The following is a 21,922-nucleotide window of genomic DNA, read 5'->3' as shown; positions in this document are numbered from 1 at the left end:
CATAACCAAGGATGGTCTTGAACTTCTGATCCTCCTATTCTACACCCCCAGTACTGGGATTACGTCTGTGCACCCTACACATGGATTTATGTGAGACTCTATCTATGGAGATAGAGTCTAAGGCTTTGGATCTACTTGGCAAGCACTCTACTTACTAGGCTATATCCCCAGACACACGGCGTGGTCTTCATAAAGCAAACCAAGGGTCTGTATGGTTGCCTGTGGCATGAAGACATCTATCAGGACCAAAGGTCAATTTAGGAACTACTCTTCCTCCCTTCTATATCCTAAGTTTTACAATAATAACTTAGGGGCAAAAATGGCAACGGGTGCCCAACATAGTGGCACGTACTTTTAATCACATCTTTGGAAGTTAGAGACAGGCAGATCTCTGTGAGTTCAAAGCCAGTCTGATCTACAGAAAGAATTTCAAGACAACAAGGACTATGTAGAGAGAGATACTGTCTCAAAAACAAAAACAAACAAACCAAAACACCAATGGATCAAAGTTTCATGTTTAACCTGATTAACTATCATGCCATCTCCCTAGAACAGTGGCCTGAAGCTGGTTTCATTTCTGATGTTTGTGGAGGGTTAAGCAAGAAAACAACACGGCAGGCAGTTCTTAACATCTTTCTGCCATTTATGTCCATCGGGATCACCAGGATAGCAAGTTAGGTCTTAGGAGTAGACTGCCATTAACAAACAGTTTTCTAGCTGCGTACTGTGGAATCCTAGCACTTAGAAGGTGGAAGCAGAAGGATCAGGAGTTCAAGGTCATCCTCTACTACATAGAGAAACCAGAGTCAGGCTAGGCTATATGAGACCCTGTCTCAAAAAAAAAAAAAAATGTAGTGTGTGTATGTGTGTGTGTGTGTGTGTGTGTGTGTGTGTGTGTGTGTGTGCTTGTGTATGTGTGTCTTTGGGGAGCATTGTTTTTCTTTCCAAAGGGACTGACAAAGGGTAGCAGCATGGGCTATGGGGCAAGACTGTGATTCCTGTGTCTGGTACCCGCTTTGGCTGACCCCTAGCAGTGTGGGCCACATTTCCCATTTTGTATTATCCCAATAGAATGCATAGGAGGTGTGTCATCATAAAGTCCCAACATCCTAAGTCACAGCAGGTGCAGTCTGAGGGAAAAAGTCTCAAGGCAGTTGCTTCTTAGAACAACCAGATCTATCTCACAGGAGGTTTTGCAGACGAGGCTCCGGCGACAGACTGGGACGAGCTTTGTTAATGTACAACTAAGCGAGTGGGTTCACTTGACGTCAGGAAAGAATGCTGTTGGATGACTCTAAGTGCTGAGCCAGGAAGAGATAAATATCTCTGAGAACCACACCAGAAGCCACGACCACACACGCACCACTCACCACAGTTGCTCTCTCCATCCCACATGTACCGCTGGATGAGGTTCTCCATCCACAGCTGGGAGCAGATGCAGCGCTTCGTGATGGGGTCACAGTGACCATGGCCTGAACACTTGAGAAGGCACCCTGTGAAAGGTGGTACAGAGCTGAGGCTACCATGGACAAAAGGGGATCCCTACTTTTCCACTTCCATAGTAGAGGCCCAAAACAAATGGGTGAACTGACAAAATCTCTCAAGAAGCCAGGTGTAGTAATGTGTGCCCTTAATTATTCCAGCACTCAGGAGGCAGACAGGCAGATCTCTGAGTTTGTGGCCAGCCTGGTCTACAGAGTGAGTTCCAAGACAACCAGGACTACACAGAGAAGCCTTGTCTCAAAAAAAAAAAAGCAAACAAACAAAACACCACCACCACCACCACCAACAACAACAAAACTCTCTTATGAGCCAAGCATGACAACAGATACCTAAAATCCTAGAACTCAGGAGGCTGAAGCAGGAAGATTTCTGCAGGTTTGATGTTAGACACAGAGAGCACCAGCTCAGCCAGGACTACATAATAAGACTCTGTCTCAGTCCTTACTACCACCACCAAAACAGGAGTGTAAACTCTCACCATCTACAAGCTCATCAGGAAGCAAACACAGGGAAAATCCAATCCATATCACAAAGCGAACCATGACATTTACCAGCATAATAACCTCTAAGAACATGTGCACTGAAACCAACTGGGTGTGCGCAGCACTTGGTCTTTACTGGAACACTACTCATAGTCATTCCTACAGTCCACAGCTAGAAGAGTAGTGTGTGATTACAGAACACATCCAGGGAGGAAGACCAGGTAACCACAAATGTCTCATGGAAAAGAAATTCTAAAGGGTTTGGAGAAATAGTAATGGCATGATATAAAGTACAAAGACATTGCAAGAGCTGTGATGTAACTCAGTGGTAGAGCCTAGAAGGTGTAAGACATGAGACTGAATCCCCAGCAACACAGACACACTCACACAGACATACACACAAACATACACTCACGACACACTCTCTCTCTCTCTCTCTCTCTCTCTCTCTCTCTCTCTCTCTCTCTCACACACACACACACACACACACACACACACACAAAAGCATACTCAAAACATCTGATCATATTATTTTTCCTAAAGATGGAACAACTTAAAAGAAATACATCAGAATAGTAACAAAAGTTAAGTTTGGAAGATTGAAATTCTAAAATCTACAAACTAGAAGATTGTTTTCTTCTTTGTTTGTGTGTGTATGTATGTGTGTATGTATGTATGTATGTATGTATCAGAACAGTGTAACTCTGTGCAGTTCTGGCTTCTCTGGAACTCACTCTGTAGACAAGGCTGGTCACAAACTCAGAGATCTTCCTGCCTCTGCCTCCTGAGTGCTGGGATTAAAGGCGTGTGCACCACACTCAGCTCTCAGATTCTCTACAATAAATAAATCACTGCTTTGGGCTTTAGAAAAACAAATGACTTTACTTTGAAAAAAATCAAGTTACCAAGTTACTCCATGTTATGAGTGAGAGTGTCAGTTGTAGACTAACACATGTCTGAAACAACTTTGTGCAAATATTATCATACTATGGAAACTCTGAGACGACCACCTTCATTAACATTTACTCGTGAGATAAGACCAGGGACCATGGAACTAGGAATCAGTTTGGTGTCCTGAAGGGACAAGCAGAACTAAGAAATGGCAGGAAGAGTTTTTGAAACAGTGATGTGTGATGCTACTGTTCTCTGATTTCTTTCCAAGACAAGAGCAGTTGGTAAATGGGTCACCAACTGGAGAAATCTACTGCAGAGTCTCTGGGAGTTGAAAGGAAAATGCCTGTATTAAGATAGCTTTCTTGTTTCTATGGCCAGACTCCTGAACTTAAAAGGGCTTGCAGTTCAAAGGGATACAGTCTATTATGGCAGAGGAGGCATGGCCACAGGATTGAGAGGCAGCTGGTCACACTGTTCTACAGTGAGGAAGCAGGAAGGGTAGAAAGGGGTAGGAGGTGGGGGAATGTGAATGAGGCTGGGCTAGGAAATAGGAAACCCCAAGACCTGCCCCCCCCCGGGGGGGGACCACCTCCTCCAGCAAGGTTCCACCTCCTAAAAGTTCTATAATCTTCTAAACAGGGCCACCAGCTGGGATCCAAGTGTTCAAAGAAACTATAGGGAACGTTTTTTACATTTAAACTACAACCATGTCCATGTTGTGCCTATAAGACTCGTCCATGGTTAGCACGTCTGACTTTTATTGTAGTATTTCTGTGGGAGATGTACCTGCTGTGTCTACCCTCAAGACCTTGAAAAGCAGGAAAGCCTCTTTCTCCTTGGAAAGCCGCTTGTGCAGATTCCGGGCCACATCAGCAGCTCTGAGAACCTTGAAAGATGACCCACTCTGTACATAAAATACAATCACAGTGCTGTAGAAGAGAGAGAGGGGGGACAGACACATTATTAGACAGCGGCCAGCATGGCATTTCACCTCAGCTTCCTGGGCTGCGCAGCTGAGAAGGTAGAAAACTATAGCTCTGTGATAGGATTCATTTTTATTGCCAAATAACATTCCATTGTATATGTGTGTGTGTGTGTGTGTGTGTGTGTGTGTGTGTGTGTGTGTGTGTGTGTGTGTACACATGCCTTTACTTGCGGAGCCATTTTTTCTTTCTGACCCTTTGTCCAGATTTTTACTTGAGTTCTGGATCAAACTCAGGTCTTCAAGCTTTCATGACAAAATACCTTACCAACTGAGCTACTCCCCAGTCCCCATATATCACTTCTATCCATTGATGGACATTTAGGTTGCTTACACTCTATCATGAATATACGTTGTGAACTGCCCATAAATACTTTTTTAAATGTAGATGTAGGGTTTTTTTTTTATTCCCCTCAATAATCGCATAGGTAACTAATTCTATAGCTAATTTTTTTTCACAGTGTCTGTTCATTTTACATCTGTGCCGACAACACACAGTGCTCTGATCAGTTGCCATGACCTAAACTTTAGATTATAGCCATCGTATAGGCAAACAATAAAAGATGTGTGTGTGTGTGTGTGTGTGTGTGTGTGTGTGTGTGTGTGTGTGTGTGTGTTCTTGCGCACACGTACAGATGTGGGAATCAGAGAATAAGTTATGGGAGGTAGTCCTCTCCTCCACTATGTGAGTCCTGATGATTGAAACCGGGTCTTCGGGCTTGGTAGCAGACAGCCCCGCCTTGTTAAGCTATCTTTTGGCTCTGGGAGTAGTACTGTTGGTCAGTTCTGTTGACTATTCATGCTGACTCAAGCACAGGGACCAGCTTTCCTACTATGGACTCGGGTTTTAAACTTTGTATACTGTGTACTCTGGAAACTTTGTATACTCTCAAGTCAGGAGACTGCGCCCCACCACCACCACCGGAGGAGCTTCAGCAGCCAGACTCCTCCCCCAGACCTCTCTGCCATAACAGTTTCAGCCTCTGTAACTGTTATAAAGGTCAACTCCTGCCCCTCAGTAGGACCCTTCCCAGATGATGTTAATTTTAGGTAAAAAGTCTGAACAAAATCCCACCAATCCCTAAGCGGGAAAACCTACCAATCCCTGAGCACCAAAAACTACCAATGACTGAACAGGAAACCCTAACTAATCCCTGGGCTCTCCCAAGCTCAGGACTTGAAATCCCACCAATCCTCACCCTGGATAGCTCCATGCACTGCCTCTTCCCCCTTAAGAAATCCTATGTAACTGTTGCTCAGTTCTCTGTTGTCTCATTCTGGAAGCAGGGTGCAGCCAATCCTAGATTCATCCCTCCACACCCTGGACCCTCCCATAAATCTCTTTTATGGGATTTACTTCCTGGTGTGACTCTTGGCCAGAAGAAGCCAAGAAGCAATGAAGAGAAGGGAAGAAAGGAAGAAGTGGAACAGGGCTGAGAGGCTCTGGAGCTGCTCAGCTCAGCTGGGGATCCCCTCCCCTGGGAGCTGCAACGCCCCTGCTGAGGAGGCTTCCTCTAAGAGCTGTGGTTCCCTAGCTCCTGTGTCTCAGGATGCCCTTCCACTGGGACACTGTCCCACCTCAGAGCTTTGTGGTTCCTGGGCTCCAAAGTCCCAAGATACCTTTCCATCCAAAAAGGAAAGCTAACAATTTCCTTAATATAGTGAGCATATTTTCATGTGCTGGACACAGCTATATCTTCGCTAGAGAAATATATATAGATCTGTCCCGGGACTACTGAAAATAGTTCCACAGCTTAGTCACTGAAAACAACAGCAATCTCTTGTCTCAAGGTTCTAGAGAGCCAAAGCCTCAAAGCAAGGTGTTAGTAGGTCTGTGCTCTCCGGTGCTCTGTGAACAGATATGTTCCACATCTTTCTCGCAGCTTCCGTGGTGTTCCTTGGCATTGGGCTTGTACATGAATCAGTACCACCCATACCTCTTTATTACCTGACGTTATTTTCCTGTATGTATGTGCTCCCTGTATGTCTCCTGTGTGTGTGTGTGTGTGTGTGTGTGTGTGTGTGTGTGTGTGCAGGTTCATGTGCAGGTACATGTGTGCAAGCATGTACATACATGTTGAGACCAGAGGTCTTCTCAGTACCAGCTTGAATACTATCTTGTCCTCACATTTTCTCTGCCTAAAAAAAAATTAGTCTGTTAGCTTTAAATTCAATTTCATTCAAGTTTGTAGGACATGGGAAGAATTAAACTAAATTCTTAGAAAAACATCACATGAATGGGCCCCATCCCAAGTCCTGATAGGGTTCTGATGAAACTTCATGATCCGGGCATCTGTCCACTGTCCATGTGTCTTTCAACATTCTTGTCCCCTAAGCTTTGCTTATAGTATTGTACAGCTTTACTACCTCGAAATTACAAATTCTTTTTTTTAATATTCACTATTTATTTATTTATTATATGTAAGTACACTGTAGCTGTCTTCAGACACACACCAGAAGATCTCATTACAGATGGTTGTGAGCCACCATGTGGTTGCTGGGATTTGAACTCAGGACCTTTGGAAGAGCAGCAGTCAGTGCTCCTAACCGCTGAGCCATCTCTCCAGCCCGAAATTACAAATTCTTACATATTCTTTCCACAAGCAAGTTTCAAAAGTCTATGAATCACATGGTCAGGTTTACCACCACATCGGTCCTACTCCTGGTACTGATATTCTGTCTAGGCTCTTTTCCTAGTGTCATGGCAAAAGAATCTTAAAGGAAAATGGGGTAGTTTAGGCTTATGATTTGAGGAAGTTCTGGTAGCAAGACTTGGGGCAGCTGGTCATGCTGCATTCATGGTTCAAAAGTAGAAAATAAAGAACACCTATGTTCTTTATATGGGTCTTCCCATCTCAGTAACCTAATCAAAACAATTATTCAATATATATATCCAGAGGGTTGTGGGAACTAATAAGGGGCTGCCCAACAGAGGGTGATCTCTTAGCTGATTGTTTTAGATCAAGTTGACAACTGAGATGAACAATTTCAGCTTGTGTTTTAGTTAGGGTTTCCATTGCTGTCAAGAGACACCATGACCATGGCAGCTCTTATAAAGAAAAACATTTAACTGGGGCTGGCTTACATTTCAGAGGCTTAGTTCATTATTGTCATGACTGGAACATGCCAGCATTCAGGAAGACATGATACTGGAGAAGGAGCTGGGAGTCTTATGTCTGGATCTGCAGGCAGCAGGAAGAGACAATACCACACTGGACCTGGCTTGAGCATATGAGACCTCAAATCCCACCCCCAACAGTGACATACTTCCTCTAACAAAGCCACGCCTACTCTAACAAGGCCACACCTCCTGATAGTGCTGCTCCCTATGGATCGAGCATGGAAACACATGGATTTCTGAGGATAATATTCAAAGAACCGCAGCTTGTAATAGCCCAATGTCTGGTATAAACTGTTTCCAACAACCCTGGCTAAGGCTATGCCTGCAGAAGCCAGAGAAATCCAATGTTACCTCTGTATAGTTATCTCAAGGCATCCATGGAGTGTTTAAGATGGCTAGTGTCCTGTAAGTATAGTCCAGACAACCGTTTCACTGATGAAAACTACAGAGGAGTACAAATGTGATAAAACGTGAACAAGACAGACAGCAAGAAGGATGGCCTGGGAGAGAGCAGAGGAGGCCTGCAGCAAACTTGACATGTGAGGGACGCCCAGTGCTGGCTAATGTGGGAAGTCACATAACGCCATTACAAGATGGCACTGGCTACTGCTGGACACCGCCCGAAAGTCCTGGTAAACAACCAATGTGCGCATGTGCAAAANGGTTTTCACACCAAGTCACAGCTCATCCCGGAGCATGCAAATGAGGGACTGAAAGCAACACCAATCAGGTATGGCCACGCCACTCCTAAGCCTATTTAACCAGCGCCAGTTTCGGGGATCGGGGTCTTTTGCCTTCGCAATCAAACTCTCCCAATAAACGTGTGCAGAAGAATCCTGTTGTGGCGTCTTCCTTGCTGGTGAGTCGGGCGTCTACAGGCTAAGTACACCTGAGTGCCACCATGTGCTGGGTAGGTCTCGTACCTGACATCCGTGTGAGCCTGGATCTTCAACACCTTCACGTCTGAGTCGAGCACGTTCAGGAGCACAGCCAGCTGCCTCACTAGAGTCCCCTTCTGCTGTTCTGTCAGCTGCTCGACACCAACCTGCAGGATCAACTCCACCAGGCCATCCTTCTTGGGGTCTGAGGAGAGAGGACACAGGGTTTTCATGGGAGACCACAGGCTTAACAAAGTCTGGGTCTATGGAAGGGTTCAAAGCCAGCCTGGACATGTGGCTCGGGAAAGGATAATGGGCCAGTACCCACAGTACCTAGGCTCCATGCCCAGCACAGCAAAAGTAAGGTCAAAGTAAGTAAATGGAAGTTTAAAAGAACTCTTGTGTGTCGTGTAGATTTAGCTTTTGGGACTCAGATCACTTTAATAGCAAAGAGGAGGGTGTGCTAACACACTCCCGCAATAGCAGCACTTGGGGCAGAGGGGGCAAGAGGCTCAGAAGCTCCAAGTCATCCTTGCTGCACAATGAGTTCAAGGCCAATTTGGGCCACACGAGACCTTATCTGAAGGTGAAAAAAATAAAAAAGAAAGAAAGATAAGGAAGAGGGAAAGAGGGAAGGGAACCCCACAGAAGCCACTCTGGAGTTTTGTTTTGTTTTTTTTTTTTTTTGTTTGTTTTTTCCAATTTTATTCTACTTGGGTTATGTCAAGGTAACCAACTGTACCTTTGGGTCCTTTAGAACCTTGGCCCCTCACACACTTCTCCAGTGCCTGAGAACATTGCCCTCCTGCTCTGGGGTTCTCCCTAGGCCAGTTTACACTCCAAATCCCTATGCCCACCTCATTGAGGCTATGCCCCCTCAGTCTGACCATGTTCACTTCATGCTAAATCAGGAAAGCAAAAGCCTCCTGCCAGATATGATTCTTATCAATGAGGTACAAGTTGGGATCTGCTTGAAGGTGTAAAGGAAAGTACAGAAAAATCCTAAAGTGGGCTAGAGAGATGGCTCTGTGGTTAAAAGCCCGTACTGCTCTTCCAGAGGACCTAGGTTCAGTTCCCAGCAACCGCATTCAGTGGCTCATAACTACCTATAATTCTAACTCCAGTTCTAGGGGATCTCACGCCCTCTTCTGGCCTCCAAGGACACTACATTCATGTGCATGAAACAGACACATACACACACACACACACACACACACACACACACACACAGTTTTAACTAAAAGGAAGAAACTACTAGAGTGGGATTAGCCAAGAGCAGAAGCCAGGCACAGATGGCTCCCGTCCCCGGTGACATCAGCTCAGTACACACCTGGCAGCACCTCCACAGTGGCCGTGTCTGAGTCCGAGGCCCCCTGACTGTCAGTGACTAGCAAGTGAAAAGTGTAGACGCCTTCCACCAGATTGGTGAGCTGCAGAGCCGCCCTGTGGTCAGAGCCTCCAATGACATCCTAGGGAGTGAAGGGATCCACAGAGCAGCTGTCAGTCTGGTACCCAGTGTCTGAGCCTCTGTGGGGCTCGAAGCTCTGAGTCTCTTGCTTTCCTGTGGGTATGTCTTCTATGGCTGGGGAAGGAGGGAGGGAGGAGGAAGCGGGAGGAGGAAGCAGGGCTGAGGTTTTGAATCTTCAGTTCCTCCTTGTGTGCAAGGACCCAGACAGATGCAGTAAACTGAACTTTCCAGGAATTACCAAATGATTAGTCAACGGAGGGAGATGGGTGAGCTTAGGCTGAAATCTCCAGGGTAAAGCATGGAGTTTCATAGACATATTGTCTAATATAGTTTTAAAATGCTCTCACCTCAGGTCCCCTCATAGCATAGCATATTCATTGCCTCAAGGGATCCCAGGGCCTTGATAGACTATACATTCATCCTACAGCCCCAGAGCTCCAGAGAGTGAGATACAAATCTTTTGGACATTTTTGTCTGTACTTGCTGACCAGAATGGATGGCAACACAAAGTCAGGAATCTGAAGTGAGACACACTGCTAGTTCATTCAGAAGCTAACCTACCATCTAGCTGAACAGAACTCAGTCTAGGAGTACTTTTAGATTGTACAAGGCATTTTCAGTTCCTTCCCTGTAAGCATGCCTTTGGTATATCTACAAGAGTGCTTCTGTAGATCTCAAGCCCTTAGCAATGGGAAAAAAGGGAGATGAATGGAAATTTATAACCTAAGAGGCAGTGTGATCCAACAGCTTCCAAAGGCTAAACATCTGGGTTTGTTCGGTTTAAGGCTGAGATCTTTGGCCTTCGCTAAATCACTTGCACCTCCGTGTTTTACTCTCTGCCCCTGTGAAGTGGAAACAGGAATCCCCATGCATCTGACACACCTGATACACGGAGGAAGAAAACTAAAAATGGGAAGCTGAGGAGTAGAGGGGCCCCGCTGGAAGGCTGGGCTTCCATGTCCCTCGTGGTATCAACCTTTTGACTTTGCGACATCACGGCGTCATCAACAAATGGGTTGTTGGGCTGCATTCACAGCTATCCTGGGACATGAGTGGGGCACACCTGCATGGTCTGCTATCCTATTCCAAGTCAGATCAGAAAATCGTCTTCAGCTTTGCCTAACCCTAACGGCAGCCTGGTGCCTCTAGCCCTCAGCAGAGTCAAACTCAAGGGCCTACGCGTCTTATCTGGGAGACGAAACCATGAGACAGAATGTTCAAGCTCTAATCTGCAATGTGACCTAAAGTTAGAGCTTAGAAGGAGGTAAAGTTAAATGAGGTGACGGGAGCAGGGCCCGACCCACTGGACTGGTGTCCTTATAAAGGAGACATGAGAACAGTCCCCTGTCTCTTCCTTTCTGGTCCCTGTCACTGTCACAGGAAAGTGTAGTTAAGTCGCCATCCAGGATCCAGAAAGAGATCCCTGGAAACTGGCTGGCACCTTGGTCTTGGTTTTCCAGGCTTCGGAATAATGAGAAAATAATTTTCTGTGGTTGAAGCCCCACCCCACCCCCACCCCCACTGCCACGATCTTTGTCCCAGCAGACAGCACTACTAATCTGGATGCAGTGTACAGAGCTGAGGGGCACCGCCCTTCAAGTACTCACTCCGGCAGCTGGACTCTGGCCATCCCGGATCCACAGATAGGACACAATTCCTCGGTCATCAGTAGACCTTGAACCATCCAAAGTAATGGAATTATTGGGAAGTATAAGAACGTGTCTGCCGCCAGCCTGGGCTCTGGGAGGGCTGTTGTTTTCTAAGTCAGACACAGCAAAAACAAGAGCAAAGAAACTGATTTAAAACACTAGCGATGGCATGTCCTAAAACCCGCACAACTGGTCCATCCTGCAGCCTTAGATACCCCAAGGCACTGTTTTCTACCCCTCACACCTGTAAGATAAGATATAGATACAGACATTGAGCAGTTCTTGGTGCAAATGGGAAGACAGACAAAAGCAAGGAATTGTACTGAAACTGTACAATAAAAACTACTATCGAGGGTTAGGGATGGACCGTGGTGGAGTGCTTGCCTCGAATACTCAAAACCCTCAAGTCAGCCCCCATCACCGGATAAAACCAAGTATGATGCTGCATGCTTGTAATCCCCATCAGGCGAGAGGATCCGAAGTTCAAAACTTATCTTTTAGAAAGGGGTGGAGGAGATGTATGTGTGCCAACTAAATGGCTTAGTGGGTGAAAGTGCTTGTCACTAAAGCTAATGGACTCACATGGTAATCAGAGAGAATTGATTCCTGAAAGTTGTCCTCCTCCCTCCTCCCTCCTCCCTTCTCTCTCTCTCTCTCTCTCTTTCTCTCTCTCTCTCTTACACACACACACACACACACACACACACACGTGGCAAGCACACGCTCCTCCCACACATATACATGCACAATAAATAAAAACACATTAATTGTTTTTTAATCTTCAACTATAAAAAAAAATAAAGTACACAACTTGAGCACACTTCTGCTCTTGGCCTTCTGAGAAAGCAAAGCACTGCACAGAACTGCATCTTCCGTGGCCAGGGTTGCAGCAGAGCGAACTGCCCTGCAGACAAAAGGCAACACTACTTCCCTGCAGAGAATGTTGGCTCATGGCTTCCTCCTCTACACACTCCCTCAAGCCAGACAGGACTTAACCGAAGTCATGTCAGGGGGAAGGGTTGGCCCACCTGAGTTCAGTCAGGTGTGGACACCAACATTAACACCAAGATTACTGGGTAATCATTAACTGGCTGGGGACCTGGGAGGGCCGATGGCACAGCAGGCTCAAGTCCTGTCACCATGTCCACTCACCCTTCTTCACAGCCACAGTGAGGGTGGACGTGCTGCTCAGACCCTGCTGGTCTCTCACGGTTAACCGGAAGTGGTAGGTACCCTCCTGAAGGCCAGTGACAGTGGCTATGGCTTTGTCCACATTCTCCATCTCCACTGCACTGGGGCCTCTGCAAATGGGATGTGCAGAAAAAAGGTGGGGCGTGAGATCTGTGCCCTAGCAAATGCCTCCGCTTCAGCCTGTGGTGACCATCTGGTCTGCTACAGAGTTCTAAGATGACTTTATATGCACACATGTTGTCTAGCTTGGCATGAGGCTCAAAGCTAAACAAATAAAATCTGCTGGGTTCTGGGGAAAGTTTTTTTCATCCTTTTTTTTTTCTTTTTTAATTGAGAAGCCACTGGAAAGATCTCTCTTTAGAAAATAAAACCCTAGAAACTGTTCGTTTTGTTTTGTTTTTTTTTTCTTGTTGTTTTTTAGATAGGGTCTCACCACTGCAGCCCAGGCTAGCCTTGAACCCGTGATGAGCTTCCTGTTTCAGCCTCCTAAATGCTGGGATTACAGGTGTGCACCGCCACACCCAACCTCCCATTTCTTCTATGAATGAAACTCAGTTGGGCTCTCATCTTGCTTCAGGGCGTGCACTGAAGTGGAAGGCAAGGGCCAGATGATCTGCCATTAGGTCTAGTCGGTAAACCCCTAGACTTGGCTGTTAGATGCCAGTTTGTGTCTCTACACAGGCCTCCTCCTATTGAGGTAACCTTAACTACTCGGCTTCACTGGTTTCTTCAAGCTTGAGTTTTTCAACTTTAAAATGGGGGATGATCCGGCCCACTGTGATGGCACATGCCTTTAATCCCAGCTCTCGGGAGGTAGAGGGTAGTCAGAGGCAGGTGGATCTCTGTGAGCAGAAGGCCAGCCTGGTCTACATAATTCTGCCTCAACATAAACCAAGAATAAGAATGATCCAGTTGCCTCTTCAGAAGCCATGCAGTATTGAGACCCAGTAGGTAAAAGCTCAGGAAATGTTTATAAAATGACTTTCACCTTGAACTCTGGCCATCTGCTACATGCTGGCTGGGTATAGACAGGCTGCACGCAGCTTTCCCTACGCCTCTTTTACCAGAAAGTTCACCTCACACCAAGCCCGCCCCGTGCACCTATTCTGGGCTCCACTTCTCTCCACTGCCAACCCATGTCCCTCCTCCCCACAACACTAGCCTCTTTTGTTTGCGTGTTTGTTTGGGTTGGGGGGTGGGGAGGGGGGTCTCGCTATGTAGCTTAGGCTAGCCTTGAACTCAAGAGTTTCCTGCCTCAAGTTTCCCGCCCAAGCGCAAGGACTGTGAGCACGGACCACCACGCCTATAATACATATTTTTATCCATAAGGCCCAGTCACTCTTTGCTTAAATCTTGACTCAACCAACTCAAGCTGCTGTTTAATGCAATCCTCCAGGGAAGGGGTGCTGTCCGTCATTGCTGTCACAGCCTCAGGGCTGGAGGGACACACTACCTGATGTGCTCCCAGTGATAGCAGACAATGCCATGATCATCACTGCTCCGGCTCCCGTCCAGTGTAGCACTCTGCACCGGGAAAACCAGCTCCTTATCGGGGCCTGCCACGGCCACCGGAGCCTGGTTGTTTTCTAGAGTTGCAGACATTCAAGAGAGGGAAGAGAAGGGGGGAGTGAAGCAAGAAGGAGGGAAGAGGAGAAGAACAAGGGAGAGGAAGGGAAGGAGAAAGGAAGAAAAAAGGAGGAAGGGGGAAAAGAAGGGGAGGAGGAAAGAAAGAAAAAGAGAGAAAAGAGGGAACTGTAACCAGTGTGCATAGTCTTGTTCTTTTTTTGCCTCCATAGCCCCACTGTCTAGCACAGTACCTGCTAAATAGCAAATGTTGAAAATATTTCAGTTTGAGGCTAGAGAGACGACTCAGTGGGTAAGAGTAGGTCTTCCAGAGGACCTGGGTTCAATCCCCTGTACCCACATACCCACATGGCGGCTCACAACCATCTGTGACTCCCATTCCTATGCCTCCTTCTGGCCTTCACAGACATTCACCCAAGCCAAACACCCATAAAAATAAATCAGTGTTTTAAAGAAGGAAAATACTTCAGCTGAATGTTGGAAGGAAGAATATATATATATATATATATATATATATATATATATATATATCACTTGCAGTATTAGTTTTATAAATAGCTACTATTTCTGTTTCAAAAACAGCGACATCACACAGCCACAGCCATCAGCACTGGGATGTCCTGTCATTCCCCCACTGCCCTCCTCAGTGTGCGTAGTGGCTTCCTGAATTCAGGAAGGCAAGTATCTACAAAGCCCTTACTGATAGCCTCATCCCTCTGTGAGCCACCACATTCCAACCCCGGCCCGGCCCCCACAGGCCTAGTTCTAGCTTTTCCTCCAGCCACACTTCAATGTACCCGGCCCCGTTTCTTCCTGTGGCTTCTGGGAATCTGGTCCCCTCTTTCTTCTTTCTTTCCTTCCTTCCTTCCTTTCTTTCTTTCTTTCTTTCTTTCTTTCTTTCTTTCTTTCTTTCTTTCTAAAGATGTATTTATTTTATTTTATGTATATGAGTACACTGAAGCTGTCTTCAGGCACACCAGAAGAGGGCATCAGATCCCATTACAGATGGTTGTGAGCCACCATGTGGTTGCTGGGAATTGAACTCAGGACCTCTGGAAGAGCAGACAGTGCTCTTAACCGCTGAGCCATCTCCCCAGCCATCCCCCTTTCTGAACACCTCTCTTCTTGCCCTCCACTTCCCACCCTTCTCCTCCTGATCATGTGCCATGAGTGTGGCCACTGGGACGCTAGGAAAGGCTATCTATGGACCCAAGTGCTCTGTGGGTACTCTTTAGGTGGACACCCTTTCTTACTGAGAAAAAGCACCTGAATAGCTTCATGTCACTACACATGCACTTGTCACAGCCCTGGAAAGGTAGAGGCCAGGGCCATCTTTAATGCTGCATCCCTAGGGTCTGGCTCAGAGCACCTCTAACATCTTAGCTGAATCAGTTAATGAAGAAAACAAATTAGTTGTCTCTCAGTTGAGACCGTGCCTATCGTCAGCATACTGGGCAATGGTTGTGAAAACAGCAAGCCTATTATAGAGAAGTTTTGAAGCCAAGACCATTGTAAGCAAGGTGTGGCTGCCTACCTGTGCATCTCCTAAAGGCTAGGGTAGCAGAACTCTGGGTCTTTGAAAGAACTAATAAGTGAGTGGAAACTGGATTGATGTCCCCCACCCCGCAGCCCATGTCTGACTGCATCTGAGTGTCAGGCCACACAGTCAACTAGTCTCCTCAAGATGCCCTGGAACTTTCCCAAGGGGGGTTGACAGGCATAGGAGTTCCCATACAACAAATCAGAGACACCTGTGGTATTGACGATGACGACTCTCACTTTGTCTTCTGTACTATGGTTTAGAGACACATGACGAGATGCAGAATGTCAAAAGAAAATCGGTTCTGTGGCACACCAGCTCTCACGTCCCTGACTTCCTGCCAGCTCGGGAACCTCAAGGTACTACCACCGGGTTAGACACATCTGAAGGCCAGGGGCCCAGTGAATTAGCTCTGCTTTCATCCCTGGGGTCAGATCTCATTTGCATCTCACCTACCAGCCTGGACAGTCACAGCGACCAAAGCGGTGGATTGCTGTCCCGCGGAATCCGTCACCATCAGCTGAAACATGTACTCTCCTTCCTGCAGCTCAGACAAGTGAAGGTATGGGGTCTGCGCTCCCTACACAGCAGCAGGAATGACAACAAAATGACTATCGTTAAAGGCGTACAAGGAAACAGTGTGCCACGACAGATGCTGCCAGTTTTACTTAAAGCAAAAACCCTGCTTGAAAACAAGCTGAATGCAATGGCTGAGGCCTAACGCACCAGCTACTTGGTGTTCTAGTTAGATTCCCACCCCCACCCCCACCCCCTTGTGGAAATCTCCAGGGCTGAGGACAACATTGACAGCCCAAGGTTCCTAAGGCTGATCATTTATAGTAACTTTTATTTTTTATTATTATTATTTTCTTTATTTACATTTCAAATACTATCCCAAAAGGTCCCTATACTCCCACCCCCCCCCGCCCCTGACTTAACTCACACTAGGGTCAGCTGTGAAGAGGGCACTGCAGTTGAGAAAATGTCTCTATCAGATCAGCCTGTAGGCAAGACCATGGGAGCATTATCCTGATTAATGACAGAGCTTAGAGAACCCAGTCCACTGTGAGTGGCGTCACCCCTATGTTGTATGAGAAAGCAGGCTGAGCAAGCTATAAGGAGCAAGCCAGTAAGCAGTGTTCCTCCATGGCCTCTGCTTCTGTTCCTGCCTCCAGGTTCTTGTCTTGAGTCCCTGCCCTGAATTCCCTTAGTAATAGATCAAAACCTATGAGGTGAAGTAAAACTTCCTCTCCCCCATATCCCCTTAGTCATGGTCCTTATCACAGCAACAGAAAGCAAACAAAGGTTCTTGGGACGCTGAGGCAAGAGGGTGGCAAATTCAAGGCCTGCCAGGGATACAGAGCAAGTTCAAAGCCCATCTGTGTAACTTAGGAAGACCCTAGCTCAACAATAAAAAGTAAAGGAATAGGGATATTGCTCAGTGATGGAGTGCTTGCCTAGTATATGTGAGGTGCTGGGTTCAGTGCATGCAAGAATTAAAGCAAGAAAGGGAGGATCAGAGTGTGGGGCACACGACTTTGAACCCAGCACTTGGGAGGCAAGGATAGGCCGAGGACTTTGACTTTGAGACCAGCCTGGTCCTACATAGTGAGACCCGGTCTCAAAAGGGTTGGGTGAGAGGGAGAGTAGGAGGGAAGAAGAAAAATAAAACCATATGAACCTAAGGAAATGTAATTTTGAGTCTGTTGTGTATCCTTATATCACTGAAGGAATGTAAATTAAAACCTCCAGAGGCCTGAGTCGAAACAGGGTCCTAGAATGGAGTCATGTGAGGAAAACTTCTGAGTGCTCGTGAGAAAACTCCAAGAAACCAAGACATGAGTCTTGTGACCTCCATTTCTTCAAGAAAACACAGAATTGTTCTAGAATTGTGTTTTGGTTCCCAGGTGTATCAGATAGGCGTGCGTTTACTTCAGATGACTTCATTACAACTGGCTATCTTTTGTTTATACACCGCTACAGAAAACCCATTTTTGCCATGTGCTGGCTTGCCCTTGTGATTATACACTTTACTCATGTGATGCATTAACCCTGATCATATAAACTGTCTGATGCTCTGAATAAAGTTGGTTATTGTGTGAGACTGTAGTCCCTCTCGTTCATCAGCTCCATTCTCCCAGGTCCCACCGCCTCTAGAGCAGTAAACACAGCAGTATCTGCTATGGTGTTACAGGAGTCTGCCTTTCATCAAGCGGGCCAACTTCTCAGGGTCTGTTGCTCAGAGATCACAGCAGGCGGCATGTGCATGCTCACCAAATGAAGTTCGCAATGGCCAGGCATGAGAACAACCCAGATGCTTACCTGCAAGGGAATGCCTAGCATAATGATGCTAGTTTGAAAGAATGAAGGTGATTCGTTGATACTAAAGGGAAAATGTCAGCCAGGCCTGCTAGTATATGCTGTCATTCCAGTCCTGGGAAGGTAGAGGAGGATGGGAGTTCCAGGTCACACGCGCCTACATAGCAAGTTCAAAGTGAGCCTGGGCTACATGAGACCCTATTTTCATACATACATACATACATACATACATAGCAAGCCAGCCAGCCAGGTGATGGTGGCAGGGTAGCTTTTAATTCTAGTACCCAGGGGGCAGGGAAAGGGGGATCTCTGAGTCTGAGCCTATCCTGATTTACATAGTGAGACATGTCTCAAAAAAAAAACTATTTTTAAGACTGTAAGAAAGATCAAATTAAAATTTCAATGATGTGCTATGGTGTGGGTGTTACAGCCCATGCCTTTAATCCCAGCATTCAGGAAGCAGAGGCAGGCAGATCTCTTAAGCTGTTTGAAATCCATATGGTTTACTGAGTGAGTTCCAGGACAATCTGGGCTACACAGGTTGTCTCAAAAACACCCCCCCCAGAAAAATAAGATTTACTATGAAAAACATAGTACATACAACAATATAAAGTCTATGACAGACATTGCAATCCATACATCCATAGACACATCCAAAAACACAGGAAATGTTCTAAGGTTTATGAGATAAAGTTACCAAAGTCATTATCTCCAATAAGGAGTTTTATGGAAACTGTTATTTAAGGTATATTTTGTTATTTGTATGTTTGTTTGTTTTGTTTGGTTTGGTTTTTTGAGACAGAGTTTCCCTGGCAATTCTGGAACTCACTTTGTAAGCCAGGCTAACCATGAATCACAGAGATCCGCCTGCCTCTGCCTCTGCCTCTGCCTCCTCTGCCTCCTCTGCCTCCTCTGCCTCTGCCTCTGCCGTGTTGTTGTTGTTATTGTTTGGTTTTGTTTGTTTGAGTCAGGCTTTCACTTACCCAGGCTGACTCTGAACTTGCAATCCTCCTGTCTCAACCTCTCAAGTAACTGAGAGATAACATGTCTTCAACACTAGGCCCAACTAAAAAAGTACATTTTTACTTCGTCAAAATTCATTTGGATTTTTTTTTAACTATATGAAGCAATTTGAAGAACTGAGGATGTACATCAGTGGGTAAAGTGTTTGCTTGGTACGCACAAAGCCCTGAGCTCATAAAGCTGTAGTGGCAACCATGGACTTTCCTAGCTTTCCAGAGGCAGGGGCAGGAGAGCCAGAAGTTCAAGGTCATCCTTGTCTACATAGTGAGTTTCAGGGCCTGAGCACATGACACAGAATCATCTCTTGATGGTGACTGGACAGGCTTCCTCAAGTATCTGGGAGGGTGTTGTTGGAGTTTCAAACCCCAATAAGCCCATATAAAAAAAAACAACACATACATAATCTCATTATTATAGTTATAAACTTTAAGTCTAGATGGGGCAGATCTAACACTATACTAACTTATTCTCCGGCTACAAGGCCCCTTGTTACTTGTGGTTTCTCCTGGTCATCATGGCTTCCTCCTCCTCCTCTTCTGTCCTCTCTCCTTCCCTTTTCATCTTCTTCTCTTCTCTATCTGGCCCTACTCTCAAACCCCTAACCCAATCTGTCCAATACTGTCGAATACTTTCCCCCTATACTGTTCAATCACAGGCTCTAGCCTTTATTAACCAGTTAAAATGGGGAGAAGATTCACAAGAGATCACCTGACTACATCATCAACTGCTTGTAGGGAGGAGAGGGGAGGGGGGAGGAAGGGGAAGGGGGCAACTTCTCTTGAGGAAACAAAATTGACATCAAAATACAAACATCAGGACAACCTACAACAGGAGGGTTGGTTTTTCTACATCAGGTTAATTGAAGTGAGATATGACAGAGAACAAAGTGAGCTGTGTGCCAGCCTCATACCCTCTCCTTCCTGACTGGGTGCAATGTGATTGGGTGCCTCAAATTTCTACCACCACGATGGACCGCACCCTCAAACTGTGAAACCAAATTAACACTTCCTTTCTTAAGTTCTTAAGCCCAGTAACCTTGCTTGAGTAAGGAGACAGCTTACCCACGGCGAAGGTTTTAAAGTCATCGTGTCTTTAGACAAATGGCCTTAAAAGTTTGAACAGATTGGGCAGGAGATGGGGTTCATGTGGTAGAGCATACGTCTGGCATGCGCAAGGCCTCAGGCTTAATCCTTAGCACACACCACATGCCTCCAAAGTCACAGAGACGTTGTTAAAAAAAGAAATGACTAGATGCTAGATGTAGACAACATAGTACAGATTTCAGGAAATGGACAAACAAAATAATAACTACTTTATTTTTCTTTTCCAACTGACCTCAAGATCTAGTTGAAACAGCAGGACGGACTGCTTCTTTGCTGATCTGTACTAACCTGCGTGTGTGTGTGAGCGAGGGATGTAAATTGGGACAGATCTGTAAGGTTAGATGCTCTTCCAACCACTGTGTGGTTTGAGAAATTTATAAAACAGAATTTTTGATTTAACAACCTCCCTAAATCAAGAACAGATGAGTGGATGATAAATGATGGACATACATATATACATTCATGGATGAGAGAGAGAAAGAGAATGAAAGAAAGAAAGAAAGAAAGAAAGAAAGAAAGAAAGAAAGAGAAGGAAAGAAGGAAGGGAGAGAGAAAGAGAGAGAGAGACAGAGAGAGACAGAGACAGAGACAGAGACAGAGACAGAGAAAGGAAGCAAGGAAGGAAGGAAGTCTGCAGGCAGGATGGATGACTTGCCTGCATGACCATCTCTTTGCTCTCACCGCCAGGGCCTGGGAACCACTCATAGAGGACAATCTGGTGATCATCACTGCTCTGGTTCCCATTCAGAATGATGGTGTTTTGGGGCAGAGTGATGGTCTGATTTGGCCCTGCATTGGCAAGAGGTGGGTAGTCCACAGCACCACGGATGATGAGGGCTGCAGTGGTGGAGTTGGTAGCGCCATCCGAGTCTGTGATGGTCAACCTATAAAGAGAAAGGGAAGCTCGTTCATCCAAGAGTGTGTCACACCTGGAAGTGGTCACCTTAGCCTGCGCAGGCTACCAATCCCAGAAGAGGTGGAAATAGAAACTTGAAAATGAGGAGAAGCAAAGCAAGGGGGGCAGGAGAACAGTTTTCTTTGCTTCTGTTGCCATAGCTTCATCTTATCTTTGAGTCATAAAATGTCCCCACATTATGGTTTAGCCTTTATGAATGTATTAGTCTCTGAGATGCTGAGTGGGAATTGTGACCCCCTCCAGGCAACCTGAAAACTTCTCTAGACCACTCAATCTATCCTAAGGGTGTTACCAAGCGTAATTCTCAAACCACGAACCAAAACCCCTAGAATCTTTCCCATCAGAACTTCAATCCAAGTTAGGAAAAAAGAAAAAGGCTTAAAGGAGCATGTGAATAGGAAAGACACTTAAGAGCCAGGTAGTGGTGGCACATGCTTTTAATCCCAGCACTTGGAAGGCAGAGGCAGGNGGATTTCTGAGTTCCAGGCCAACCTGGTCTACAGAGTGAATTTCAGGACAGCCAGGGCTACACAGAGAAACCCTGTCTTGGAAGAAAAAAAAAAGACACTTAAATACCATACTGTTCAGAGTGCTCATTTTGAGGTCATGGATGTAGGCAAAAGATTTTATTCCTTCTGCTTAGAGATACATTGCTTTTATTTTTATAGAAAGCATCAATATCAAGAAACAGTCAAGAGAGAAGTCCTGGGTAAGCAATAAAGGCGGAACCCACTTGCCTAAAGGTGTAGTTACCAGGATCTAGATTTGACAATCGTAAGATTGGGGTGTCAGCTGGAAACTCCTCTCCTATGAAGGGCCCGTCGACTTCTTCCCAGTGGTAACTCACTATTTCAGTATCATCTGTACTTTCTAGAAAGACGAAGAAAACAAAATCCAAAGTGAGTTATGTGGAACGTAAGATGACAGCTTTATAACACACTGAACATTGAAATGTGTTTAGTATAAATAAGCATTCACACAGATCTCAACGATATACATCAGGCATTGGAGCTGTCTCCCAGGCCCTAAATTACTAGCACTATTTTTCTAGATTTGCATAGATTTGAGCAGGGCTGTTCTAACGTGGTGAATATTTAATAAGCAGAGTGACGGATACTTTAGCACAGAATGTAGCCCCTTGAAATTCTGTCCCTACTCAATGTACTGGCTGGTTTTGTGTCAACTTGACACAGGCTGGAGTTATCACAGAAAAAGGAGCTTCAGTTGGGGAAATGCCTCCATGAGATCCAGCTGTAAGGCATTTTCTCA

At 45.8% G+C, this 21,922-nt stretch overlaps 1 protein-coding gene across 2 annotated transcripts in view; it reads right to left on the bottom strand.

Annotated features, from left to right (window-relative positions):
* Positions 1 to 21,922, bottom strand: part of Kiaa0319 (KIAA0319 ortholog) — a 59,698-nt gene that overhangs the window by 11,267 nt on the left and 26,509 nt on the right. For both annotated transcript variants that reach the window (XM_021215830.2, XM_029547283.1), the window contains exons 9-18: positions 21,391 to 21,523; positions 20,393 to 20,621; positions 15,749 to 15,872; positions 13,622 to 13,754; positions 12,130 to 12,278; positions 10,936 to 11,087; positions 9,191 to 9,329; positions 7,906 to 8,065; positions 3,666 to 3,808; positions 1,371 to 1,493 (exon numbers count right to left, since the gene is read on the bottom strand). In XM_021215830.2, the coding sequence (XP_021071489.1) occupies positions 1,371 to 1,493; positions 3,666 to 3,808; positions 7,906 to 8,065; positions 9,191 to 9,329; positions 10,936 to 11,087; positions 12,130 to 12,278; positions 13,622 to 13,754; positions 15,749 to 15,872; positions 20,393 to 20,621; positions 21,391 to 21,523 (1,485 nt within the window). The remainder of the gene's footprint in view (positions 1 to 1,370; positions 1,494 to 3,665; positions 3,809 to 7,905; positions 8,066 to 9,190; positions 9,330 to 10,935; positions 11,088 to 12,129; positions 12,279 to 13,621; positions 13,755 to 15,748; positions 15,873 to 20,392; positions 20,622 to 21,390; positions 21,524 to 21,922) is intronic.

This window comes from Mus pahari, chromosome 16, assembly GCF_900095145.1.
Source record: "Mus pahari chromosome 16, PAHARI_EIJ_v1.1, whole genome shotgun sequence".
Lineage (NCBI taxonomy): Eukaryota > Metazoa > Chordata > Mammalia > Rodentia > Muridae > Mus > Mus pahari.
Note: the sequence above shows the minus strand (reverse complement) of the source record. Positions and strands in the feature narration are given on the sequence as shown.